Here is a 21,275-nt window from a genome sequence, read left to right as displayed (position 1 = left end):
AGTCCACAATAATGAAGCTTTCAAATCAAGGCTCCTTAATAATTGCGCCTTCACACTCTTCTTTTTGCTCAAGGGACCGCGAGTCAAAATAGTACTTTGCAATGCAGCGACTCAGTTCAAGCCCCCAGGTGATGACAGGAAGAAGACCACTTCGGGCCCGCCCCCGCCTCCTTACCGTGCACGTGCAGGTGGGCGCCGGCGCTGACGGAGGGCACGCTGCTGCTGCGCAGGGTGGCCTCGCACTCGTAGAAGCCGGCGTCGCTCACCACGGGGCCCAGGATGGTCAGCCGGCGGTTGAAGTCGCTCAAGCCGGCGGTGACCGGGACGCCGTTCTTACGCCACGAGATGCTCAGCTTGATCAGAGGCCTGCGCGGTGAAACAGGAAAGTGCTTGTATTCTGTTTTTTTAATAAGGGCTTCTTGTTTGGTCAGAAGGGAGTCTTACACCAACGCGTCCATCGGTTTAATCTGATGGAGCGTCGAGAATTAAAAAGAAAAATCTGTTTATGCGATGAGATGATGCCAAGTGTTTTCAATTCAAATCAAACTGACTATTTCATGAATCGAGGGATGTCATTAGTGGAGCATGTCTGCTTTGATATTGCGTGTTTCATTCAAGATACAGGAACACAAAGCGAGAGAGAATATGTTGGATTCAATCACAATTATCAACCAACTCACACACAAGATTCAACTCATCCATATATAATATATATATATATTAGGGCCGGGACTCGATTAAAAATATTAATCTAATTAATTAGAGGCGTTGTAATGAATTAATCAAAATTAATCGCATATATTATACATACTAATATTTGACCTGAGAACAGTGAGAAGTCATTTTTTTCACATGGATTTTTATTTTTGTTCAACCAATTCCAGTGTAGAAATAGCATATTTAGAAATAGAGTACTTTCAGAAATTCAGGTAGCCTATAGGTAAGTAGACCTTCTGTAAACTATGTTTTTTTAAGTAGACCAATACTTTCAAGTACATTCAGAACATTGGTTATTTTTTCAGACGTGGACTTAGTTACCCTGGTCCTTAAACCAGTCATCCGGTGCAGTGCGGGTTGGGTATGGGTCCTTGTACCCGGAGTCGGGCTAACGTCCACGCTAGCTGCTAATTGTTGTGCGTTGAGGTGATACTTGAGGCTCGATGTGAATTCCTTGTTGCACAGCTTGCACACAACCACGCTCTTATCGACGCTTCCATCCGTGTGTTTATTATAATAAGATTTCCCATTCACGGGGCCACCCGACACGGTCTCGTCAGCTTCTTCGTTCATGTTCACTGTGGTTTGTTGTTGTCTGAAGTCATGGACGCTAGTTGGTGCTCCAGTATAATCGGTCCCCCCGAAACTCATCCAGTGAGAAACGTTCCGCGGTGCAAAAAATAAGTGTAAAAATGCGTAAAAAATGTTTGATGTGTCATTTTTTGTGTAAATAATTCATCTTAATTCACATTGTAATTAATTAATCGTAATTAACGTGCTAAAGTCCCGGCCCTAATGTGTATGAAGATACTGTATAATAACAGAAGGTTAAAGGGTAATTTAAAATGAAAAAGTAATAATTAGCAGAATATTCAGTCCATTAATACTCATTTTGTAATTTTATAATATTAAGAATTTGTGGGATATTGTCATGGACATAAGTTTCAGTTTTTGAGGTAAGGACAAAAATGTTTTCAGTGACAACCACCAAAATCTATCTATCAAAATCTGTTCCTCATTGGGTCAAAATGGTTGTTTGTCCAAATGTAAAGCATTTCCCATCATGCCTTCCTAATCAATCCATCAATCCTGTTGTTGCTATGGATAGTCCATAGTAAAGGCCAAAAACACATGTATTCTGAGGAACATTTCCTCTGTGAATTTTCCACCCTGATTTAAGTCAACTGACGCTTTAACACACACGCACACACACACACACACACGCCCTGCAGTGACCCTGCAGCTCCGGCATGTTTACCTGGCGTTGGCGATACACTCCATGGTGACCTCTGAGGTGCCCGTCACCACGCTGGTGTTCCTGGGAGGGATGATGATGGTCGGGGCGATGGGGTCTGCGGGACCTCCTACATCTACGACGGACATGTGGACGGATCGTTAAACACCAACAGAGAACACGGACGTCTGACGCGGTTAACCTGGAAAAGCAATGATCTTTGGAGATGAATAGAAGTAGATGCATTCATCCTCTGGACAACTGTTTCCTACACACACTCTCTTTCCACGCGGTGCCCCCTGGGGCTGCTCAACGCAGCGCATCCGAGTTCTGACAGCGAGAGACGGGCCGAACGGTACGAGGCGGGCGCACTGATTGTATATAATGAGATGTCCGGCTGAAGAACCAGGAGCAGGGTGAGCGAGTAATGGCGCCCGGCGAAGACGGAGACGACGGGGTCAACAGGTTGAAAACTCTGTAGGCTGGTTTGTGTGTGTGTGTGTGTGTGTGTGTTTGGGCTGTGAGCGCCAGAGACAGACAGCCAGTGGCGGGGAGAATGCACAGAGAGTGCACGTTTGTGTGTGTGTGTGTGTGTGTGTGTGCTGCTTGAGATGTGTCATGTCTGTGATAAAGTCACACTGATCCATCAATCCCTTCATGCCCTGGGAGTGTGCTTGTGGCTGTGCACACGTCAGATGCAGCTACAGGGGCTGTCACGAATCAATCTTAGCGATCTTGGGCCATCACATGCTGCACGAGAAGCGAAGTGTGCAACCGCCAATACACACACACAGACAACACACACACACACACACCTTAGAGGTTTGACTGCTAGTCATCGGAAAAATACTGTTATAAATTTGATGTATGAAATAACAGAAAATGTTTTTAAACTTTGTCTCCAATAACATGGACACTATTCTCGCCAGAGCTCTCTTTGACCTACGCGCTGCACCACCAGGGCTCACGGGAAACGCCGCGTCAGGGACGCCGCTGCAGCAGCAGCAGCAGCAGCAGATGCGAGGCGGTGTGTGCACACGCAGCCAATCACGAGCACTCACTCCAACAGCAGACAAGCGGCAGCGTCCCCATCGCTGTGTGTGTGTGTGTGATGTGTGTGTGTGAGAGAGTGTGTACGCGAGTGGAATGCTCATGTAAATGCATGCTGTGATTCGCTGAGACCTGCCAAGTTAAGACCTCCTGCTAGGCTCTCAATATAACCTGAATCCGACTGTGTGTGTGGGTGTGTGTGTGTGTTGTAGCTCTGGTATAATCAACTACTCCACTGTTCCCCATCAGCTTTTTCTGTTCCCTTGTGTTGTCAACTGTAATATCTTACCCCCCCCTTACTTCCACACTGAACTCCGATCTCCCATGTCATATTGCTGTCTGTCAGCTTTCCTCCATCATTTTACTTTGCCTAGCCGAAGCTACCTGAAATGGTTCTATATGGGGTTTTTTTTTTTTTTTACACAGTCAAGGACACTGGTGAATATGAGGAACTACTTTGCAGTTAAACAATCAGTCCGTGTCCCTTGTGTCCCGAAAAAAAAAAAAAAAAAAAAGACTAATCCAATAAAAACAAGACTTCTATTATATTGTACCTTTCATTCCACTACATTTACAGTTACATTATTACACATCCAATACGTCCTTAGTTACATTCATGATGAACACTTGGCGGTGACTCACTCTCTACTGACAGCGTGATGGGCTGGCTCGTCTTGTTCTCTCCGTTCTTGTCGTTCACCGCTTGGACGTAGTAGCGGCCGGCGTCTGGCGCCACCATGGACAGAATGACCAGTGTGTTGTCCAGTGTGATGGCACTGAGGAGGGAACCAGATTTTCTAAATCATCGTTTTGAGAAACGGGCAAAGATAAAGGGGAAGTCGAGACAGGTGCGAAGAGAATCCAGCGTGAACGAGAAACCAATTTAAAACGACATTGCTTGTGCTACTTCAAAAGCGAAAAAGCTTCATAAAATACTGTATACACAACACACATCCAGCACTTCCGAGGAAGCATCGGCGTGTCTAATTGGGGCCTAATGTGTTTGGAGCCTGGTTGCGTGTCCGCACTTGATCCACGGCTGGAAAGGGCATTAAACATTTTAACATTTTAATTACACTGTTCAAGCTGCATTAGTTGTATTGATTTACAATGTGTAAACATGGCGTTGGTGCTGACTGGGCACGGCAGAAATTATTGACAACCTCCCTTGTTCATACATCCCCTCGTGGCCCACTCCGAAATATGATTTACCCTGCATAGTAACCCACAGCTTTTAATTGGCTCTTTGTACCCCTTGTGGGCACTTTAGCGGCCCACCACTTTTGGCAGGACGCAATGGCGTCTTCCTTGACGGCGACTGAATAAAAAAATAAAATAATAATAATAACGTTTTCATTGCGTAGTCTCTCTCTGACTCTCCCATGTCAATATAGCAACCAGAGGGAGAGGAATATCTTCCTCCCTCCCCTGTGCCGCCTGATGCCACGCGCCCCCCCCCCCTACGATGGTTACAATCAATATTCTCTCTTCAACAAGCTGGCAGTAGATGGCCCGTTCCAACTGGACGCCTCTTTCCACGTCCATCGTTCATCCTCTGGCCTTATCTACTGCTCTCTTCTACTCCCCCCCCCCACCCCCACCCCCCACCCCCCTCTCCTTAAATCCATCTGCCCTCAGATGCCGGATAGTAGTCATGTGAAGAAGCGATATCTCGTCAACGACTACCAAACCACGTTTGGGAATAAACCCAGCAGGCAGGGTGTAATACGCATACGAAAAACAACAATGTACGATTGTGGGTTCTGATCCATATGCACTTTGCATTTAAATGACGTAATGGACCCTCGATGAAGGTAACACCTTTCAGACGATTGAAAACCCATGTTTTAGAATGAAAAATACAAAAAGCCGATGATCTTAACCTTTTAGCACCCTTTGTTACTCTCGCTGCTTGTTGCACACACATGTGAAAAAATCATAATCATAAATCAATCAACATCTCTGTCCAAGTGTGTCTCCATCCTGACCCGCCTCTGACCGGCCTCTGACCTGCGGGATCAACAGGGGAAGAAAAGTTTCCAGAGTTGCATGGGAAAAGCTTTGGACAAAGCGCACATGCGCTACCTGTGCTGTTAGCATTTCCGTGCGATGACTCATGAGATCCATGTGCGGAGCGATTTCTCAAAGCAGCCTCGGTCACTGGACTCATTTCGGATTCTCCTTAAAACACTTCCCGAAAGGACTGGCAGGCCTCAATGGCTGGAGCTTATGATCCGCGGTAAATATTTAATGCTAGCCAGCTAGGAGCGGTGACATCCTGGACACACAGCCATGAATTATGGATCCCCCCCCCCCCCCCCTCAGGGATGTGGGCCCAACGGAAGTGTCCAAAGCGACTGAATGAATCCCAGGTGACTTCCCGGGACCTTTCTGAAACGGGGACACAATCCGGGGCTTAGCTCCTGCACCCGTCGCTTGGGAAACCCATGGAAGATGAAAAGACAGGGCAGTGCTGGTAAGTCATAGGAGGCAGGGGTTTTATTCATTCTTTCTTCTCGGAGGACCCGCTCCCTTCTCATGCTCAAGCCAACGTGAGTTTGCGACTCGTGTTTCCGCCATCGTCCACGGCAAGTCCGGATTTCATCAATAAGAGCGGGAGGCAATGCGCTCCCCTTGGCCGGGTTTATTTTAATGCACTTCCCCGCTGAGCATTCCCTTCCCATAGCCCGTAATCAGGCTGCTGCAGCGGGGGGGGGGGGTCACACAAGAACGCTGTCGCACGGCGCGTTGAGCAGGTTTAACAGCTCCCCGTGCACGCCGGTCCTCAGAGATCAAACACAGCGTGATGCAGAAAGAAATTAAGAGTAAGCCAATTATCCAGAATGGCTTTACGTGTATATATCAAGGGAGCAGGGAGAGGGAGATAAGACTTTGGTCAAAAGAGGTAATGGAATTGTTCATTTTTTTTAAACTACACCTCCTGAAGTAATTTAGCTTCAAAAAAAATGAATGAAAAAAAATCATTCTGATTATCTCTCTGAATGCATTTTGGTCACCCTTATTAAAATCCCCAGCCCCGTCAGCGGTGTGTGTGTGTGTGTGTGTGTGTGTGTGTGTGTGTGTGCAGCTGGCTGCGGCTTGCTTGTAATGACGGCTCACCGCGTAACCGGCACGGTGCAGGGATTCATCGAGCCACAGAGCGGGGGAAATTTGGACAAATCAGAAATGGATGCTCATGCCTCCTCTGTACCTGCCTGTTTCTATGTTTATTCCTGCAGCGTTGAGTGCTTTCTCTCTTTGTTCCAACCCAATTTCCTTTTTCCATTATGACTCTACAGAAGGAGTTGCGGTGCAGGAGAGCCTGACAGGCTGGACAGCTGCTCGTGAAAAAAAAACAAAAAAAAACAAACATCTTGGCCCAGTCTGCAGCATCCCGCGCCACCACGATTTCACTCGCAGCAAGAGGCAGTATTAGCCTCATATGTAATTACTTTCCTTTGGATCAATTTATTGACGTGAGGCGTCGGGGGGGGGGCGTTTCAATGCCAGCCTGATAGTGATTCTGTAGCACTTAATAATCAATAATGAAGATGAGAGATTTGTGTTTGATTGAAATGGGAGTATAAATGTTTCAAAGGCAGGGGGTCTATTTGAAGCCTTCGAAACATCACGCAGCATTAGGTTTTCATTTAACTATTCTCATCAACGTTCCTTAACAAACACTGACAGTATCATTACTTAACAACTGTTTATTTATAGGAGACTCAACTATCTCTCATAATACCCTTTTATAAAGATATCCTGCTGTACTTAGCAGTGGCGCAATTCATATCTGTGTCTTTAATGCAGCCCATCAGAGTGAAGGCGCGACAGTCCTGCCTTCAACAGCCCAAAGTGTAAAGGACCGGTATCGGCTGATGACAAGCCGCTGCTTCCCGTCCCTATTTTCATCTTTACTAATGAACTGCATTACGCAGCAATTCGATCCAAACACCGATCTAGTGATGCTGTCTTTATTTAAGAAACACTTTTCCCAAGGGACTCATTTCTTAACGACCAATCTTAAGGGTTAGGTGTTAGAGGCCTATCTGGACCATCTCGGTCCGTGTGCATATCTCATCACGTTAATCCGGTTCTGACAGAGTTGTGCCTGTTCTCACAAACACACACACACACACACACACACACACACAGAGTGTTTTGACACCCGTCGTGGCCTAACCTCAGCCCACAGCCTCAGACCTCCATTACACGCAGACAAACCCAGCCCAGTCGGCGGATCGGCCTCCCTTCCGGAGAGAGAGAGAGAGGGCGAGGGGTCGGCGGGATCAAGCAGCTCACGTGGCTGGCTGAAGGGACGAGTCAAACTACAGCCAGTAGACGGATGAAAGGGGACACAAGAGCTTGAGAGAGACGGGCGAGGCAGGCTACTGCTCGATAGACTCCCGGGGAAGGAGAGATCCAGGAGTGAGAGGGATGGGAAGAGTTGAGGGACAGTTAAGTTGTGTCTTGTTTTGCTCACTGGGGGGCAAGAAGGAGAGATTTGGGGGTCTGGCGGCATGCTTTCCTGCTGCCGTGTTCTTCGTGGTTGGTCGGGTGTCCATAAGACGGGAAAGTCTTATACATCTATTTGTATAATAATGTCTTGTCTTGTCTTATCTGTTAACTGTTGTTGTGCCTGTGCACTTTATATGTTTCACCGTGAGAGTGTGGGGAACGTTTTTTCAATTACCTGTATGTCTGACATGCAGAAATTGACAAATAAAGCTACTTTGACTTTGACTAGAGAGAGAGAGAGAGAGAGAGAGAGATGTTCAGTTTTGTGACCTCTAAATCCACAGAGTGACCACAGTATCTACAAAAAGCAAAGCCAGAGGTTAACCCTGCATCCACCCACTAAGTCAAGCCAATAACGCAGACTACAGCTAAACACATGCATTAATCCAGCAATGTGTCCATGGAAAGACATTTTGATAACCTATCCATTGTTTCAGTTTATTTTAGCAGAAACGGCAGGTGCTTCAGTGTGAGGGTGCTGATTTTATTTTCCTACTCAAATCACAATAAACACAATCCCAAATTACATTTCTCTTTGTTTGAGGAAAATAAAGAAATGTCTATAGCAAAAATGTATTAAGCAAAATAAAAGTAGCAGTTTGAAGACTGCTATGGAGAGATCAGGAAATGAATAAAACAATTAGTTGCAGCTCTATTTAGAGGCATTCACTCTTTCATGGGGTGGTTGATCTCTGCTTCTCCCTGACATTCCGTCCCTTGTGACCCTGCAGATTGTCGGGTTCATGACCAACGGCAGCCAGTCGCTCACAGTGAAATGCAGGGAAAGGGCCCGGGCTATTCACTGGCCCTCGTGACTAATGGGGAATCGATATCAGACCGACAGGACCATAGCGTCACGGGCTGAGGCCATTCATTGATCACAAGCTTCAGCGGGTTACTCAAGGGATTTGCCATGTGTGTGTGTGTGTGTGTGTGTGCGTCAGGGGGGTGTCCTCCCACTGACTCCACCAGGTCAGGCCCCTCCGTGTTCTGTCTTAACGGACGCCTCCACAAGGTTTTGCTTCATTGTAATGCAGATAAATCCATGGCCACGCGTCGATGCAAGCGCGTCCCGGGAGAGGAAACCAGGTAGCGGACTGTACGTTGTTGTCAGCGGTGAAATAGTGAGAGGACAGACTAGGACGCTAGACGCTAGCCGGCAGCCCCCGAAGTTCCTGGCAAATGTGTTTACTGACGGAGCCACTGATTATACACCGCATTAAGTCCCCCCAAATAACACAACAAATCACGGGCAGCTGAATGGAAAAGACGCTGCCAAATGCGTTTCCATTCAATAAGGGAAGAATAATGGCTGCTGGTGCTGAATAAGTTATTTTACATCCCTGGCCTCCACATCACAACACAACTTGGACGCGAGGAGCCTGGGTTGAACCGACCCGTCGCGAGGCCTGTTGGGCCGACACCGAGGAGCGTATTTATAGCAACCAGTCAAACGAGAGAGCACACGCTTTCTTGAGCCTGGACTGCGAGCTAAAACCCCCCCCCCCCCCCCCCCACCCCTCCCCGCACCCCACCTCATCAGAGACAAAAACACAGGCGATAAGCGGATCTGTGAGATCGTGGGTGCACCGTGAGGGACATCGCAGGAGCGCTTGTCTGCGCCAAGAACAACAGCTGCAGAGGCCACGTGGCAAAAGAGAGAGCGCAGTCACAGTGGCACAGTGAGACGCTGCCTTGCCGGGGGGGTCGTGGGGGGTGGAGGGGGGGGGGGGGAACTGTCAGTAGGGGAGGCAACAATGCAGTATTCACTAAGTTTCTGTGGGTGTCCTCCACACACGCAGGGCCGAGACGATGGGCAGCTCGCGTCCATCCGCGACCTTGAGGGTTTAGGACAGTTTAACTGGTCTCGATTATGTGAGTTTTTTAATGAATAATGGCCACGTAAACATACAAATTCAAATCCTAATCTCCAATTTTTTTCAGAATACAGAATACTTTAAGGCTTCTACCTGGGATCAGATCCTCGGATCTGCATTTCCTCAATGTGCACAGGACCTGAGACCCAAGTCACATCTCAAAAGCCCTTCAAATGAACAAGTGTCAGTTTTCTGGTGCAAAAACAGAGCAAGACAAGACAAGAACACTCCCCCCCCCCCCCCCCCCCCCCCTCTGCCCCCCCGACTTAAATTGAAGTGTGAACTGACAGCCTTTCCACACAGCTTATGTCAAATTGATGACAGAGTGAATGCAAACACAATGCGACAAATAATGCTGTGCCAGTGCAGACGCGTGCACAGAAAGCTTCCTTTTAAAAGGCTGCTGGTTGGCGGTGATTACCGCAGATTTTCAGGGTCTGGCGGTTTCCTACCCTTCTTGCTTCCATGGCTGTGGTGTGATTAAGCAAGAGCACAGGGAGAAGAACAAGACGGACCCCTGGAGAGCCGGCAAATGAAAGTTATGACACCTGAGGAGGGATGGCAGGAGCAGGCAGCGTAGGTAGGAGGAAGAAGGAAAAAAAAAGGTAGAAAGTACAGAGTGGCAAAGTAAAAGAGATTTTCCAAATCAAAGAGAAAATGGTTTTCCGCGGTTGTGGTTCATTGCTTCTTCTCCTTAGTCTCCTTCCTCCCTTCCCTGCTATTCGGCCTCCATTGTAATTTGGCACGGAGAAAACGTCTTGCAGATGGAACCAGCAGTCACACTAATGACTACGGAAGCCAATGCGACGATGTTCAAAGAGAACACGTAGCTCTACAGAGTCCGCGGAGCGCAAAGTCCTTGAAAAGGTAACATTTGCGTTTCGGCGTGGAACTTTTGTCTTTGGCGCTCACACACTCACCCGCCGACCCCCCCCACTAGTGAGACTATGATGCCTCTGCAGAGTCAACGCTGGTGGCACAAATCAAATTCAATTAAATGATTTTCAATAAAGAAAAAGGCTGCCCCGTTATCAACGGTGCTCATTTGCACAAAGCGACCTTGGTGGTGCGCGCGGCATTAGCATTCCCAGAGCTAGCGGGTAGGTGGCAAGGATGAAGAGAGGCACGAGTACAAACAGTGGGTGGCCCAAAATGAAGACAAAAGAAGGCAGAGGGTAGAGAGAGAGAGAGAGAGAGAGACATAAATTAGAATAAACGAGAGGCAGAGCAGAGCTGAACAAGAGTAAACTAATAGAGCTGACTGATTCCTCGATGCCAAAAACGGACGGCAAAGTGTGATCACTCAGCAGAGTTTCATAACCATAGTCCCTTCAGAACAGAGAGCTCCACTTGTTGTTGGACATTTTCCCCCAGATGCTTCTTAAACGTAATCCGCATCTCCAGGGCAACGCGGGAGGGGGGTGGGGGGGGGGGGGGGGGGGGGGGGGGGCATCGAAGCGCCCGGCAGAAGCCCTCAGTGTCTCGGTCGGTCTTGGGAGCTTGTCTCATTGTCATTCTAGGTCGGGGGTGTGATTACTGATGATGAGGAGCCGATAAGAAAGATTCACTCCAACCAAGGGCAAGGTCACCTCCCACGGCGAAGAAATGCAGATGTGATGCGATAAGTGCCTTTTAAAACACACACACACACACACATGTGAAAGGGGCTAAAACACCAGGCAAGTAATCCCATACAATTAGGACACAAGCTTCACCAAAAGAGCCAATCAATGAAAGAGAAGCAGACGGAGCATTACGTTGACTTAACAAGCTACAATATCAATGCGGATAATGGGAAAAATGATGTTATTCTTGTAGGGAATTTAGTCTGCTCTTAAAGTACCACCAATTTGATCATACAAGTCTACCATGTTTTGGGGGTATTACTGTATTTTGGGGAAAAACTCAAAATAGATGAAGAACCCTATGGGTGTGAAGTCAGCCAGACCTCTGCAGCCCACTCATCTCCGCTTGAGGTTAGCAGCTCAAAGATCCTTTTGTCACTATCAGAGAAACAAACTCGGACCTTTAAACATGGGTGCGAGGTTTTGAAAGTGTGCAAAACGAAATGCGATATCTCTACTTCTGCTAAATCAATTTTAATCTTCTTGCCCAATTATGAGTCCGACAGTGTAATAGGTGTGCAATGCTTAATCGGTCGAGTTCTCTTTCAATTAGCTATAAGCCCCAAACACACCAACGCACAATCATTCATTTTATACGAGTTAAAATGGGAGCATACAGGATCCGAAATGAAGTAAAAAAGTTGTCCACTGCCCCCTTCTTTTTTGTCCAAATAGAAAATCCCAGAGAGAGGACACCTTTCACGATCCCCTTCTTTATTTAAGTGAACAGAAGGGGAAGGCAAACCACACAATCCCCATTTGTCACCAGCTCCGGTTGCTCTCTGGCGACCTCAGCGACGTACAGCCTCGAATCGAGAGCAAAACGAAGACGGACTGAGGCGTGGATGAACTGAAATAAAAGTGGTATGTTTTCGTTTTCTTCCAAAATAAATTAAAAAAAAAACGAAGGAACAAAGTGGCTATCTCATTTCACACAGCGCCAAAGCGGCTTCGGTCTTGGCCCTCGTCTTGCAGGATGAATTGAAACTCTCCCTTTAGTACAAAATGTATCAGGATGAATGACAAAAGCCCGGAAGGAACAGACGCTCTCCAACTAAAGCCCTCAAAGGAGCAAACACGGCTCGAAGCATTTACGCGGATCAAACACAGTCGGAGTAAAGCGGTGAAAAAGAATCTGAGGGAACAAAGTGAACAAGAACGTGAACACACGAGAGAAAGGACTTACATGCGACTGCCGGGGGCGGTCTTGCGCCCGTCCCTGAACCAGGTGACCTGCGGCTGGGGGAAGCTGCGGATGCGGGGCGCCGGGATGACGGCGCCCTCTCCCTGGGAGACCGACTGGGTGCGTTCGCCCTCCTCAAAACTGCCCATAACTACGGGGGGGGGGGGAGAAACACACAACAACATACGGTACACACAAAGACAGGAAAAGATCAGGTAAGCTAGGGACAGGCTGCATAGAGACACAGACACAGAGGACCCCGTTTCTCTCTCCGATCCCACTTTTGATGCCCACAGAGTCTTTTTTTTGCCATCTGCTTTCTGGTGTGAAGTGCCACTTTGATGGACAGCTCTGTGTTGTTGCCATGGTTTCCGCAGTACATCAAGAAATGCTAGACTAGACGGATCTAAGATGTAATGACTCAGAGAGAGACACAGAGGGGACGCTAAATTGACTCATATTCATATTCATTTTCCGTACCCTCCTGTGTGGAGGCATCAAGGGCAATCAATCTTGATCAGGCTCTAAATGTGTGCATTACTCAACATAGTAGATGACCAGCCCCGCAGCTATTCTATTATCTCCTAATATATTTCATTTGTTACAGCGCTTTCATTCCTCCCTTGACTCATTATATCTTAAAAGCTGACAAAAACACCGGGCTAATATTCCCTCGTCTGCCTATTCGTAAAGTGAGATCTATGGGCAAAGACATCTTGATGCATTTCACGTTGATCAGGCCTAACTTCAATTGTTCTCTCCGATGCAATCATACCGGCTGATGCCGACTGTAAAGCTCTACAGGACAGCAGTCAGGACCGCCTTCCGAATGGCAAAGCTGATTGAAAAATGTATGGATCATGATAGGGGGGGGGGGGCTTTGGAGTGAGGAACGAATGTGCATGGATTCATCGATGCATCGATGCATGCACTCGTATTCTTCTGTAGCGTGCGCACCCTTCTTCTTTAAGAGAGGATGAAAAAAAGGGGAATCTGGCTTAGCGGTGGAGTCAAGGTGCTTAGCTTAAATAACAGTCTGGGAAGTGTGCAAATCTCCCGGCTTTGATCTGCAGTTTCGCCGATTTTATGTCCTCCCCTTCCCTAAACTCTAATGCCGCGGCATGTTTCCCTTTCTCTGAGGCGTGTCTGCGCAATCCTAATTGTGCTACACTACACAGTTTGCAAAAGAGACCTCCCCATCTTTCTATGAAAAGACTGTGTTGAAGCAGATTTCTTGTCAGGCACAAGGAATTGGTTAGCCACAGACGTAGCACGTTTGCTGCCCAGTACCACACAAGTGGACCCGGCGGGAGTGTGTCGGGCCTTCCTCTGTGCCCCTCCCGTCTCTTTCTGCTGCACGCCTGGTTGGCGGCGTTGTTCGGTCAGGTGCGGCGGCGTGTCACATCCGCTTAAATGTCGCTGAAAACAAGGTGGAAGCCAACAAACCTGGCATACCCCGGGAGGGCGGGATAATGGGCGTAGGGGGGCTCTGCCTATCAGAGGTGGGGGGGGGGGGGGGGGTTTGTTTGTGACAACACTCCAGACACCTCAGCGGTGCGCTTGTAATGGCTCGTTAACAAGACGTTGGCGCTGAGGGGCCCGGGAGCGGCGGCAGGAAAGATTTCAGAATGCTAAGGCGCATCCGAGCCCTATTTCCCCGGCGCGAAACGACAGATGTTGTTGACAAAAAGCGAGGGAACGGCATAAGCGGCGGTCATATTGGAATTAAGCAAAGTTAAAAAAAAAAAAAAAAAAAACGACCACGGCAACAATATCAATCTAATGAGAGCGCTGAGTGGAACAGCTGCCCGGGTTGATAACACCCAGAATGATGTGCAGGTAGATCTTTCACCCCGCCGGCATCTGTCCCTCCCTCGTCAGTCCCGGGTGGAGAGGCACACGCCGCCTGCCTCTGCAGCCGTCCTTTGGACTCAACCGTTGGTTCCATTCGTCACCGCGTTTTCGCCGACATCCCGTGCGGGGTACTCACAGGCCACCTGCACTTCCGTGCGCCTCTGCAGAAGGGCTCCCACGCGATTCCTCACGATGCAGCGGTAGAAGCCGGCATGGGAGCGGTCCAACGAAGGGATTAGGTACCTTTAATGAGGACAGAAAACAACACAAGACACAGATGAGGATTCTTTTAGGCTGCAACGAATGAAATAGTGAACTAATCAAGACAAAAGTAGACTCAAAAAGGTTCTCGCGGAAGGGTAGACGCACATACACACCGACGAATACCATCTAATAGGAACAAGGGCACAGAGGACATCTGAGCTTAGCTATTGTTTGTTCTAATGATAATGATGCTCGGGAGGCTAACCGCGCTTCCACGGTAAAGCTCTCCCCGAAGACACAGGCGGGCAGGCACAGCCGACAAACACTCGCGTTCCAATCGGCTCCATGCAAACACACACACACACACAAGCGTGCATGTGCACCGACTCCCCCTGGGACGTAGATCGAAGCCACGTGTCTCCAGCAGTTGACACTCTCCGTCTGACCTTGACTTCTGTGCAGTACCGCCTCCCTGCCAAGTGGAGGCAGCGTAACCTGTTCTTTACGCAGCTGCTGTACTGTGAAGACTAACTACCCACTTGATGTATGCGGCGGCGTCTTGAGGCACATCTGGCGTTACAGCTGACGCCAGAAGAATAAGTGGCAAGTGCTGACGATGACAAAGTCTGGCTCTCATTTGTTCCGTGTCCTGCCATCGTGACCATAGTAAGAAGGTATCTTGCACGTTGCCGTGAATGCGGTGTAAAATCACAAGTCATGAGAACTACACACAAAAGAAACTTAAAAACAATTTGCTATAAATCATACTAAATTGCCATTCAAGTGGCGAGCAACAGCTTCCGTTACGTTTTGCTGACGCCGCAGCGGGGGCCAAAAACGGCGCTGCCTCGCGAGAAGAGACACCCCGAAAGAGTTACCCCCGTTTGTGCAAATCTTTGCGTTGAGACTACAAAGACAAACGTGAGACACTCAGCTCGGAGGAGGCTGGGATGATCTTAAGTGGCAGTTTGAAAGGCCCCTATTGGTCCTCTGTGTGTGTGTGTGTGTGTGTGTGTGTGTATAGTACCTGCTAGAACGCACCACTTTTGATCCCAGTGCATTGGCTTCAGGAAGAGACACCTGCAGATGTGTATCGGGGATCCATGTTTGTTCGACATGTGTGCACGCGGCTCCTTCGATATCTGCCACACAGCAAATGCCGCTGGGATACAAAACAGATGCTCCATTTCGAGTCGTTCGAGTCAATCATTCCAAAGATCAGGCTCCCAGACCGCTAGGCACGGCAGGCCCCACCGTAGCGGCGTCTTCCGATAAAGTAATAAACGGCAGTGCAGAGGGAGACACGCGCCGCGGACAACTGGCGGCATATATGATGTCATCACAACAATGTAGAAGCTGTGAAGGAGAGTTGCACGTGTTGTACATGTTTAATTCTAGCCCTAACGCGTCTTGTCAAAATACTTCTTGCGGGAGGTGAAACACTTCTCGCTGCGAAGGCCGCTCGCCGTCTCTGCTGTCAAATTTGCGGCACGCCACATGCGCACTGCCAGGCGGAATGTCAGAGTGATGGGATGTTGTTGTTTTTTTTTTTCGGATTTAACCTTTTGTGTAAAGAGGTTTTATTTGCATTAATACGTGTCGGGGAAGAGCTTGAGTGAATGACGTAGAAGTGAAAGAGAGCAATTTTAAAGCTAATTGCTGGACGGTTTGGACACTTCACAGAAATAAATCTTTCGTTGAGGAGGAAGGAGTGAAATAATAGGACCCCTTATAGGACTGGAGGACTAAAAGCACTAAAACGTGTGTAGGATGTTGCCAAACCAAACAGTACTCAGACTAAATATGCATGAATAGACAAGTTTTCACTGACTGCCAGGGGCTTAAAAGAAGAAAATTGAAATGATACTTTCTAAGAGGCTGTGTATAATAAGCAAACCAAAAATGAAACTCACTACAGACAACCAGAATATATTTTAAAAAGTCCTTTCGAATTTGATCAGGCTGAGAAAAATCCTGCTTCAAAGTTTGCTGTCGCTTTGCTGTCATCTTTATGCCTCCAGGGTTGCAAAGTGACGTTACTTAAGACCAAACATACACACACAGATGAAAATAAAAACTGACATCCAATTAGCAGAAGTCAGAGAATCTTCAACTGCGCTGCGAAGGAGATTCTTCAAGTGTCTGAACGGGGGAAACCATTCCTCCAAAAGGTGTTTCCTATTTCGGTGTTTTGGCGATGGGAGTGAAGAGCCCCCCCCCCCCTGTGGTGGGAAACCTTTTGCTACATTTCAGTGTGCATAGCCGCTGACCCGTTCATAGCAGCCACCTGTTTGTTTGCACATTAACGCTGAAGCACATGTCCAATCGGTCCATGGTGGCGCTCAGTGACGTCTCTATTTCTCCCAGCTGGGTACTCAATAGTCCAATCAGAGACTCGTACCAGGATCGAGAGGCCTTCAGTCTGCACATCCAGCTAACTAACCAGCCACGGCATGAAAGAACTTGAAAACCTCTTGAATGTGCATTTTTTTATAATTTTAATTCGTGTTCATTTTCTTGCTTCCAGCGAACACGGCTTCTCTCTGGACAGAAACAATGGATATGTCGCTCACTTCTAATTGTTTTGGGAGCAACAAAGGCGATCCCCCGCTTTACCTGATCGGAAATCTTGCAACATCGGCATGCCGGTACAGACACCGGATACAGGGAAACGAAATTGGCAATTGGTGCTAGATTATTAACAACCGTACGAAGGCAGAGTTTCTGTGTCCACGGTGCACGCCTTAGCGCGTTGAAAAGGGGCCGCCACCAAATGGAGGCTGCACCGCAGAAACAAATGTTCGAACGCTGTTAATATCCATGACAAAAAAAAAAATTAAGTGGTGTCAGATCCCATTAGCAGCAGCGTCATTCGGACCCGAAGGACTAAATTAGTTTTTGCCTAAAGTCTGTTTAGGCTTAATCAACTAATTAGGAAGCTCTATTAACGATGTGCAACTAACTCCTTTTCATATGTTCCATCAACCAACGCATCAATGGGAGAAGCGCGGGTGCTAATAGATGACGAGGCAACGTGTAGGAGATGGGAGTTTGGGGCGGAGCAGGAGCTGACGGGTGGTGTCGGCGCTCCAAGTCCAAACCCTGCTGAGGCCCACGGAGCCAGAACCCTCGGGGTCACTCCAGACCGCGTTCCCCCTCCCCTCCCCCGGGCCCCTTATATAATGAATACAATTAACCTTTGCGGAGCGGTGTGCGTGTTGGCAGCAGGTTGGGGGGGGGGGAGTCGGCGGGTGGGGGGGGGGGGGTGGCGGACAGAGATTGATTGATGCTCCTGTGGTCAGCGCGCTCCGTCGTGGCCCCTTTAATTAACCCCACTCAGGAGTGAGAACGCGGAGGCATGGAGAGGGCCGCGAGAAGAAGGGAGGCGGCGGGCGTGGGAACGACGGAAGACGGGATGGAGGGAGGAAAAAGGGAGGGAAAAGGGAGGGAAAAGGTGACGGCGCGGTGGGTTGACGATTGGCGAAACTGTAACCCTTGACTGACGCAGTCGTCCTTCAAATAACATCAAACCCGTGAGCGAGGTTAGCGGCGACGACGTTTTTACTTTGAACGACTAGTTGTGCGGAGAGATAGTAAAACCTCACACACAGGAGCACATTGTAATTAAAGTATAAACCGTTAAGCGCTGTAAATCCGGGCTGACGCGGTGACGACGCTGTCGTTACTCCCGGGTATCGTTTCCCGGCTGAACACTGTTTGAAACGCGACCCCAGGAGACGCCTTTTTGTGATGCGCCACACCGCCGCCCACAATCACTTCACAAGTCGTAATGAAAGCAGATACGTGATCGTGTTTCTCGCCCTCGTTGTGCAGTTTACGATGTGGCCATCACCCTCTTAGAAACAACGTCGTCTAAATCTACTTCGGTTAATGAGATTTCCTGGGGCATCGTACACTTTTTGTTGTGCCGTATACAAACAAAAGCAATAGCACGGGCAAATAATTACTTCTGGCAGGATAATTACTATAGATTATAGTGGTTTTGATGGATGGATTTTCCCCTTAGTTCAGATAGGATGATTATATGCGTATGTGGTATGTATCATGATTAAAACTATTATCAACTATCATTAAAGAAAGCAACGGTTTAAAGTTAAATACTAGTATGTGACACATCAAAGAGAGGGACCGCCGTCTGATGGAGACAATTTACAAAAAACATTGTAATCTCTATTTGGGCTTATTAAGTCCTCTATGCATGTTTGTTCTCATTTTGTTTATTTTGAATCTGCAAGCCTGATCTGCACTAAATGAATAACTACAAAAGAGCCACCGATGATGTAATGTCCTTAAACCAGTGAGGCGTCTGTTGGTTGTTGCATGTGACACGTGGGATTGAAGCATATGCACCCCTAACCCTAACCCGTATCGGAGGTCGTCTTTCCAGGCACCGCGCGGTGCGATGTACCAATGATCACTGTATGATATAGAAACCACAGTAGCGCACATATTTTCGAGGGAGTGTCTTTGAATCAGAGAGTAGCCCGCTTCCAAAGTAGGTCGGCACTAAAGGTTTGAGAACCTGACCGGTATGTTTCAATCGGACCGTTTCTTACTCCGCCGGCCATTGTGCAGAGTCATACCGTTCCGATTACCCAAACACAACTACACGATGCACACAATTACGTGCCAAGAGCGCATTCACCCTGAAACTCGCTGAAAGACACAAATCCAAAAAAAAGGCGTCTGATCGGGGGGGGTTTTATCAGACGGACCCGCTTCGTCCCTTCACCTGAAACAAGCTCGTTGGAGAGAGAGAAAGGCAGGACGAAAGCCACAGTGTCAGGGGGGGGGGGGGGGGGGGGGGGGGGGGGCGTGAAGGGGAATGGCGCGCAGGTCGAAAATGGATGTTTTTTCTAGTTACAGAGGGGAATCCATTAAGGTCACCCAGAGAGACCGAGGCGGCTCTGTCCGAGTCACCCACGCCAGGTGATCCGGGTCTGCCTGTTACTTTATGATACTACTTCTTTTTCTCCTCAGCACAAATATCACCAAGGACGGTACCAAGGCGAATCGCATTCCTTTACTGCAATTTCACCCAGTGACTGTTAGTGATATTATTTATTTTTTTATTTTCATTCATTGCATGGATTTGCGACGTGAGCACTCTTCAAAGCCGGAACGGAGGGCATTGCAGAGCAGATAGGGAGCGAATGCATGTCTGTCTCAAACAGATGGATGAAGGTGGATGCTACGTTCTGAAAGATGGCCATTTGTTGTTCGTGTGGAGTGAGGCTGTGGGACGTGGAGAGAGCCACCTGCGCAACATCTCCGTTGACTCCGCTGCTGGAGACAAACAGCCTCGTGCGAATGTAAAGCCACGACGGAGTTATCGGTCAGCGTCGCTTCCACACCTATTCCATTGACATGGTCACACGCCAGCAAAAAGCATTTGTTTGTGTCAATCAGCAGCGAGAGCAACGCATCGATTGGTCAGACGTGCTGAAAGGTGCTGAACTCCAAAGATAAATAAATAAAACACCCACCGGGGGAGGCAGGGTGAGAAATAAAAGTGAGTCAAAGGAGGACATTTGATTCTCAGGGTCACTTTGTTTGTTCGTCCTCCCAATTTTCTTGTCTCCTCCTCCTCGTCGTTGTGTTTTAGGAGGCGCTGAGGGAGCTGCGAAAGGGCCGGCAAATATCGGACGAAAAAGGAGGGCGGTTTCAAGTCCTTTAGCTCGAATTATAAAAGCAAAACGCCGTCAAGAGTTCGGCCATTCAGAAGAAGAAGCGGGGGCAATGGAAGAATATTCAAATCCTGTTGGGAGAAATATTTCCTTACATTCAATTCAATTAGATGAAACTATATGATCACACATTAGATGGCCCTCCTGCTTTTCCTTGGTCTCCATCTACTTAGCAGGCTGAGCCGTCTCTTTCCCCCAGACAGGGGATAATATTGCATTGAACTTGTGTTAATTTGTTCAGAGCCACCATGAAATGATATCTGTAAAAAAAAAACAAAAAAAAAACACAAAAACGACGAATGGCCCGGTGATGGTCCACGACAAGATTGACTAAGAGAAAGGATGAAAGAGAGATCAAGACTGTGAAGAGAGGCGTGAAAGACGGAGTGGGGGGTAAGAAAATAAAAATAAAGGAGTGCAAATGAATCGCTGTCCATCGCTCGGAGAGCGTTTTTTCACGATTAAAGCTGCTCCACTCGCCCCTTTCAGAACACAGTCCCCCTTCTGCAGAGACCAGTCATCACTGGAGCCATCGAAGTGGCATCTATTATGCTAGCTGTCAAAATGTTAATGTCATTTTGCGTTTCTTCTTTTTTTTTTTTTTCCTGTCCTGATTGTAAAAAGCACAGTTTCCTGGAAATGGTTGTGATTGCATTGTGGTGGGGGGGGGGGGGGGGGGGGGGGGAACTAATTTTCACTTCTCAAATACTGACAACAACAAGGGGAGGTGAGATGAGAAGTCCATCGGCGTGGACCTGTGTAGCTCAAACTGTCTTGTCTAGTCATGTCCATCATGCTATTTCATTCACTTCACTGTGAGTATATGGCAGTCTGTCCATCTCATTACGATATGGAAATTGGAGAAAGGCTTACTATCCCCTGAAGGTAAGGAAGGCCACACTCCACCAACCAGCCAAGAAACAATTGACAAACAAAAACTTGATTAATAATTAACTCTCTTAATTAAGTTTCGAGGATAATTGGCAGCGCGAAGCCTGGTGGCGTGCCAGGTAAAAGACGCTCCTCCTCCTCCTCCTCCTCCTCCTCCACCTTCCTGAGGGTTTGGATCATGCGATGGGAGGTGGTCGCACTACGCCGTGTGTTCACAGACCGATCGATGCACTAAAGCAGCGGGGCCCAATAGGTCGATCGCTGGCAGAGGGGGTAAATCAGTGCATTGAAAAAGTACCCCGTGAGCGCACCGCTGCACTAAAGCACCATGTGCGGGTTGATTCAAGGGCTTATGAGCTCAAAAATCCTTAATTGTGTTGGATATAATCTTCAATCTTAATTAATTAAAACGAA

The 21,275-nt window shown here is 48.0% G+C and overlaps 2 protein-coding genes across 2 annotated transcripts in view; one reads left to right on the top strand and one right to left on the bottom strand.

Moving 5' to 3' along the window:
* rpl38 (ribosomal protein L38) overlaps positions 1-21,275 on the top strand; it is a 420,537-nt gene that overhangs the window by 121,137 nt on the left and 278,125 nt on the right. The gene's annotated exons all lie outside the window — the stretch shown is intronic.
* sdk2b (sidekick cell adhesion molecule 2b) overlaps positions 1-21,275 on the bottom strand; it is a 187,677-nt gene that overhangs the window by 30,790 nt on the left and 135,612 nt on the right. The window contains exons 3-7 of the mRNA XM_062560247.1: positions 14,195-14,301; positions 12,208-12,355; positions 3,644-3,777; positions 1,976-2,087; positions 176-366 (exon numbers count right to left, since the gene is read on the bottom strand). Coding sequence (XP_062416231.1) covers positions 176-366; positions 1,976-2,087; positions 3,644-3,777; positions 12,208-12,355; positions 14,195-14,301 — 692 coding nt within the window. The remainder of the gene's footprint in view (positions 1-175; positions 367-1,975; positions 2,088-3,643; positions 3,778-12,207; positions 12,356-14,194; positions 14,302-21,275) is intronic.

Source organism: Pungitius pungitius, chromosome 21 (assembly GCF_949316345.1).
Source record: "Pungitius pungitius chromosome 21, fPunPun2.1, whole genome shotgun sequence".
In the NCBI taxonomy this organism is placed as follows: Eukaryota; Metazoa; Chordata; class Actinopteri; order Perciformes; family Gasterosteidae; genus Pungitius; species Pungitius pungitius.
This window is presented reverse-complemented; position numbering and strand designations above follow the sequence as displayed.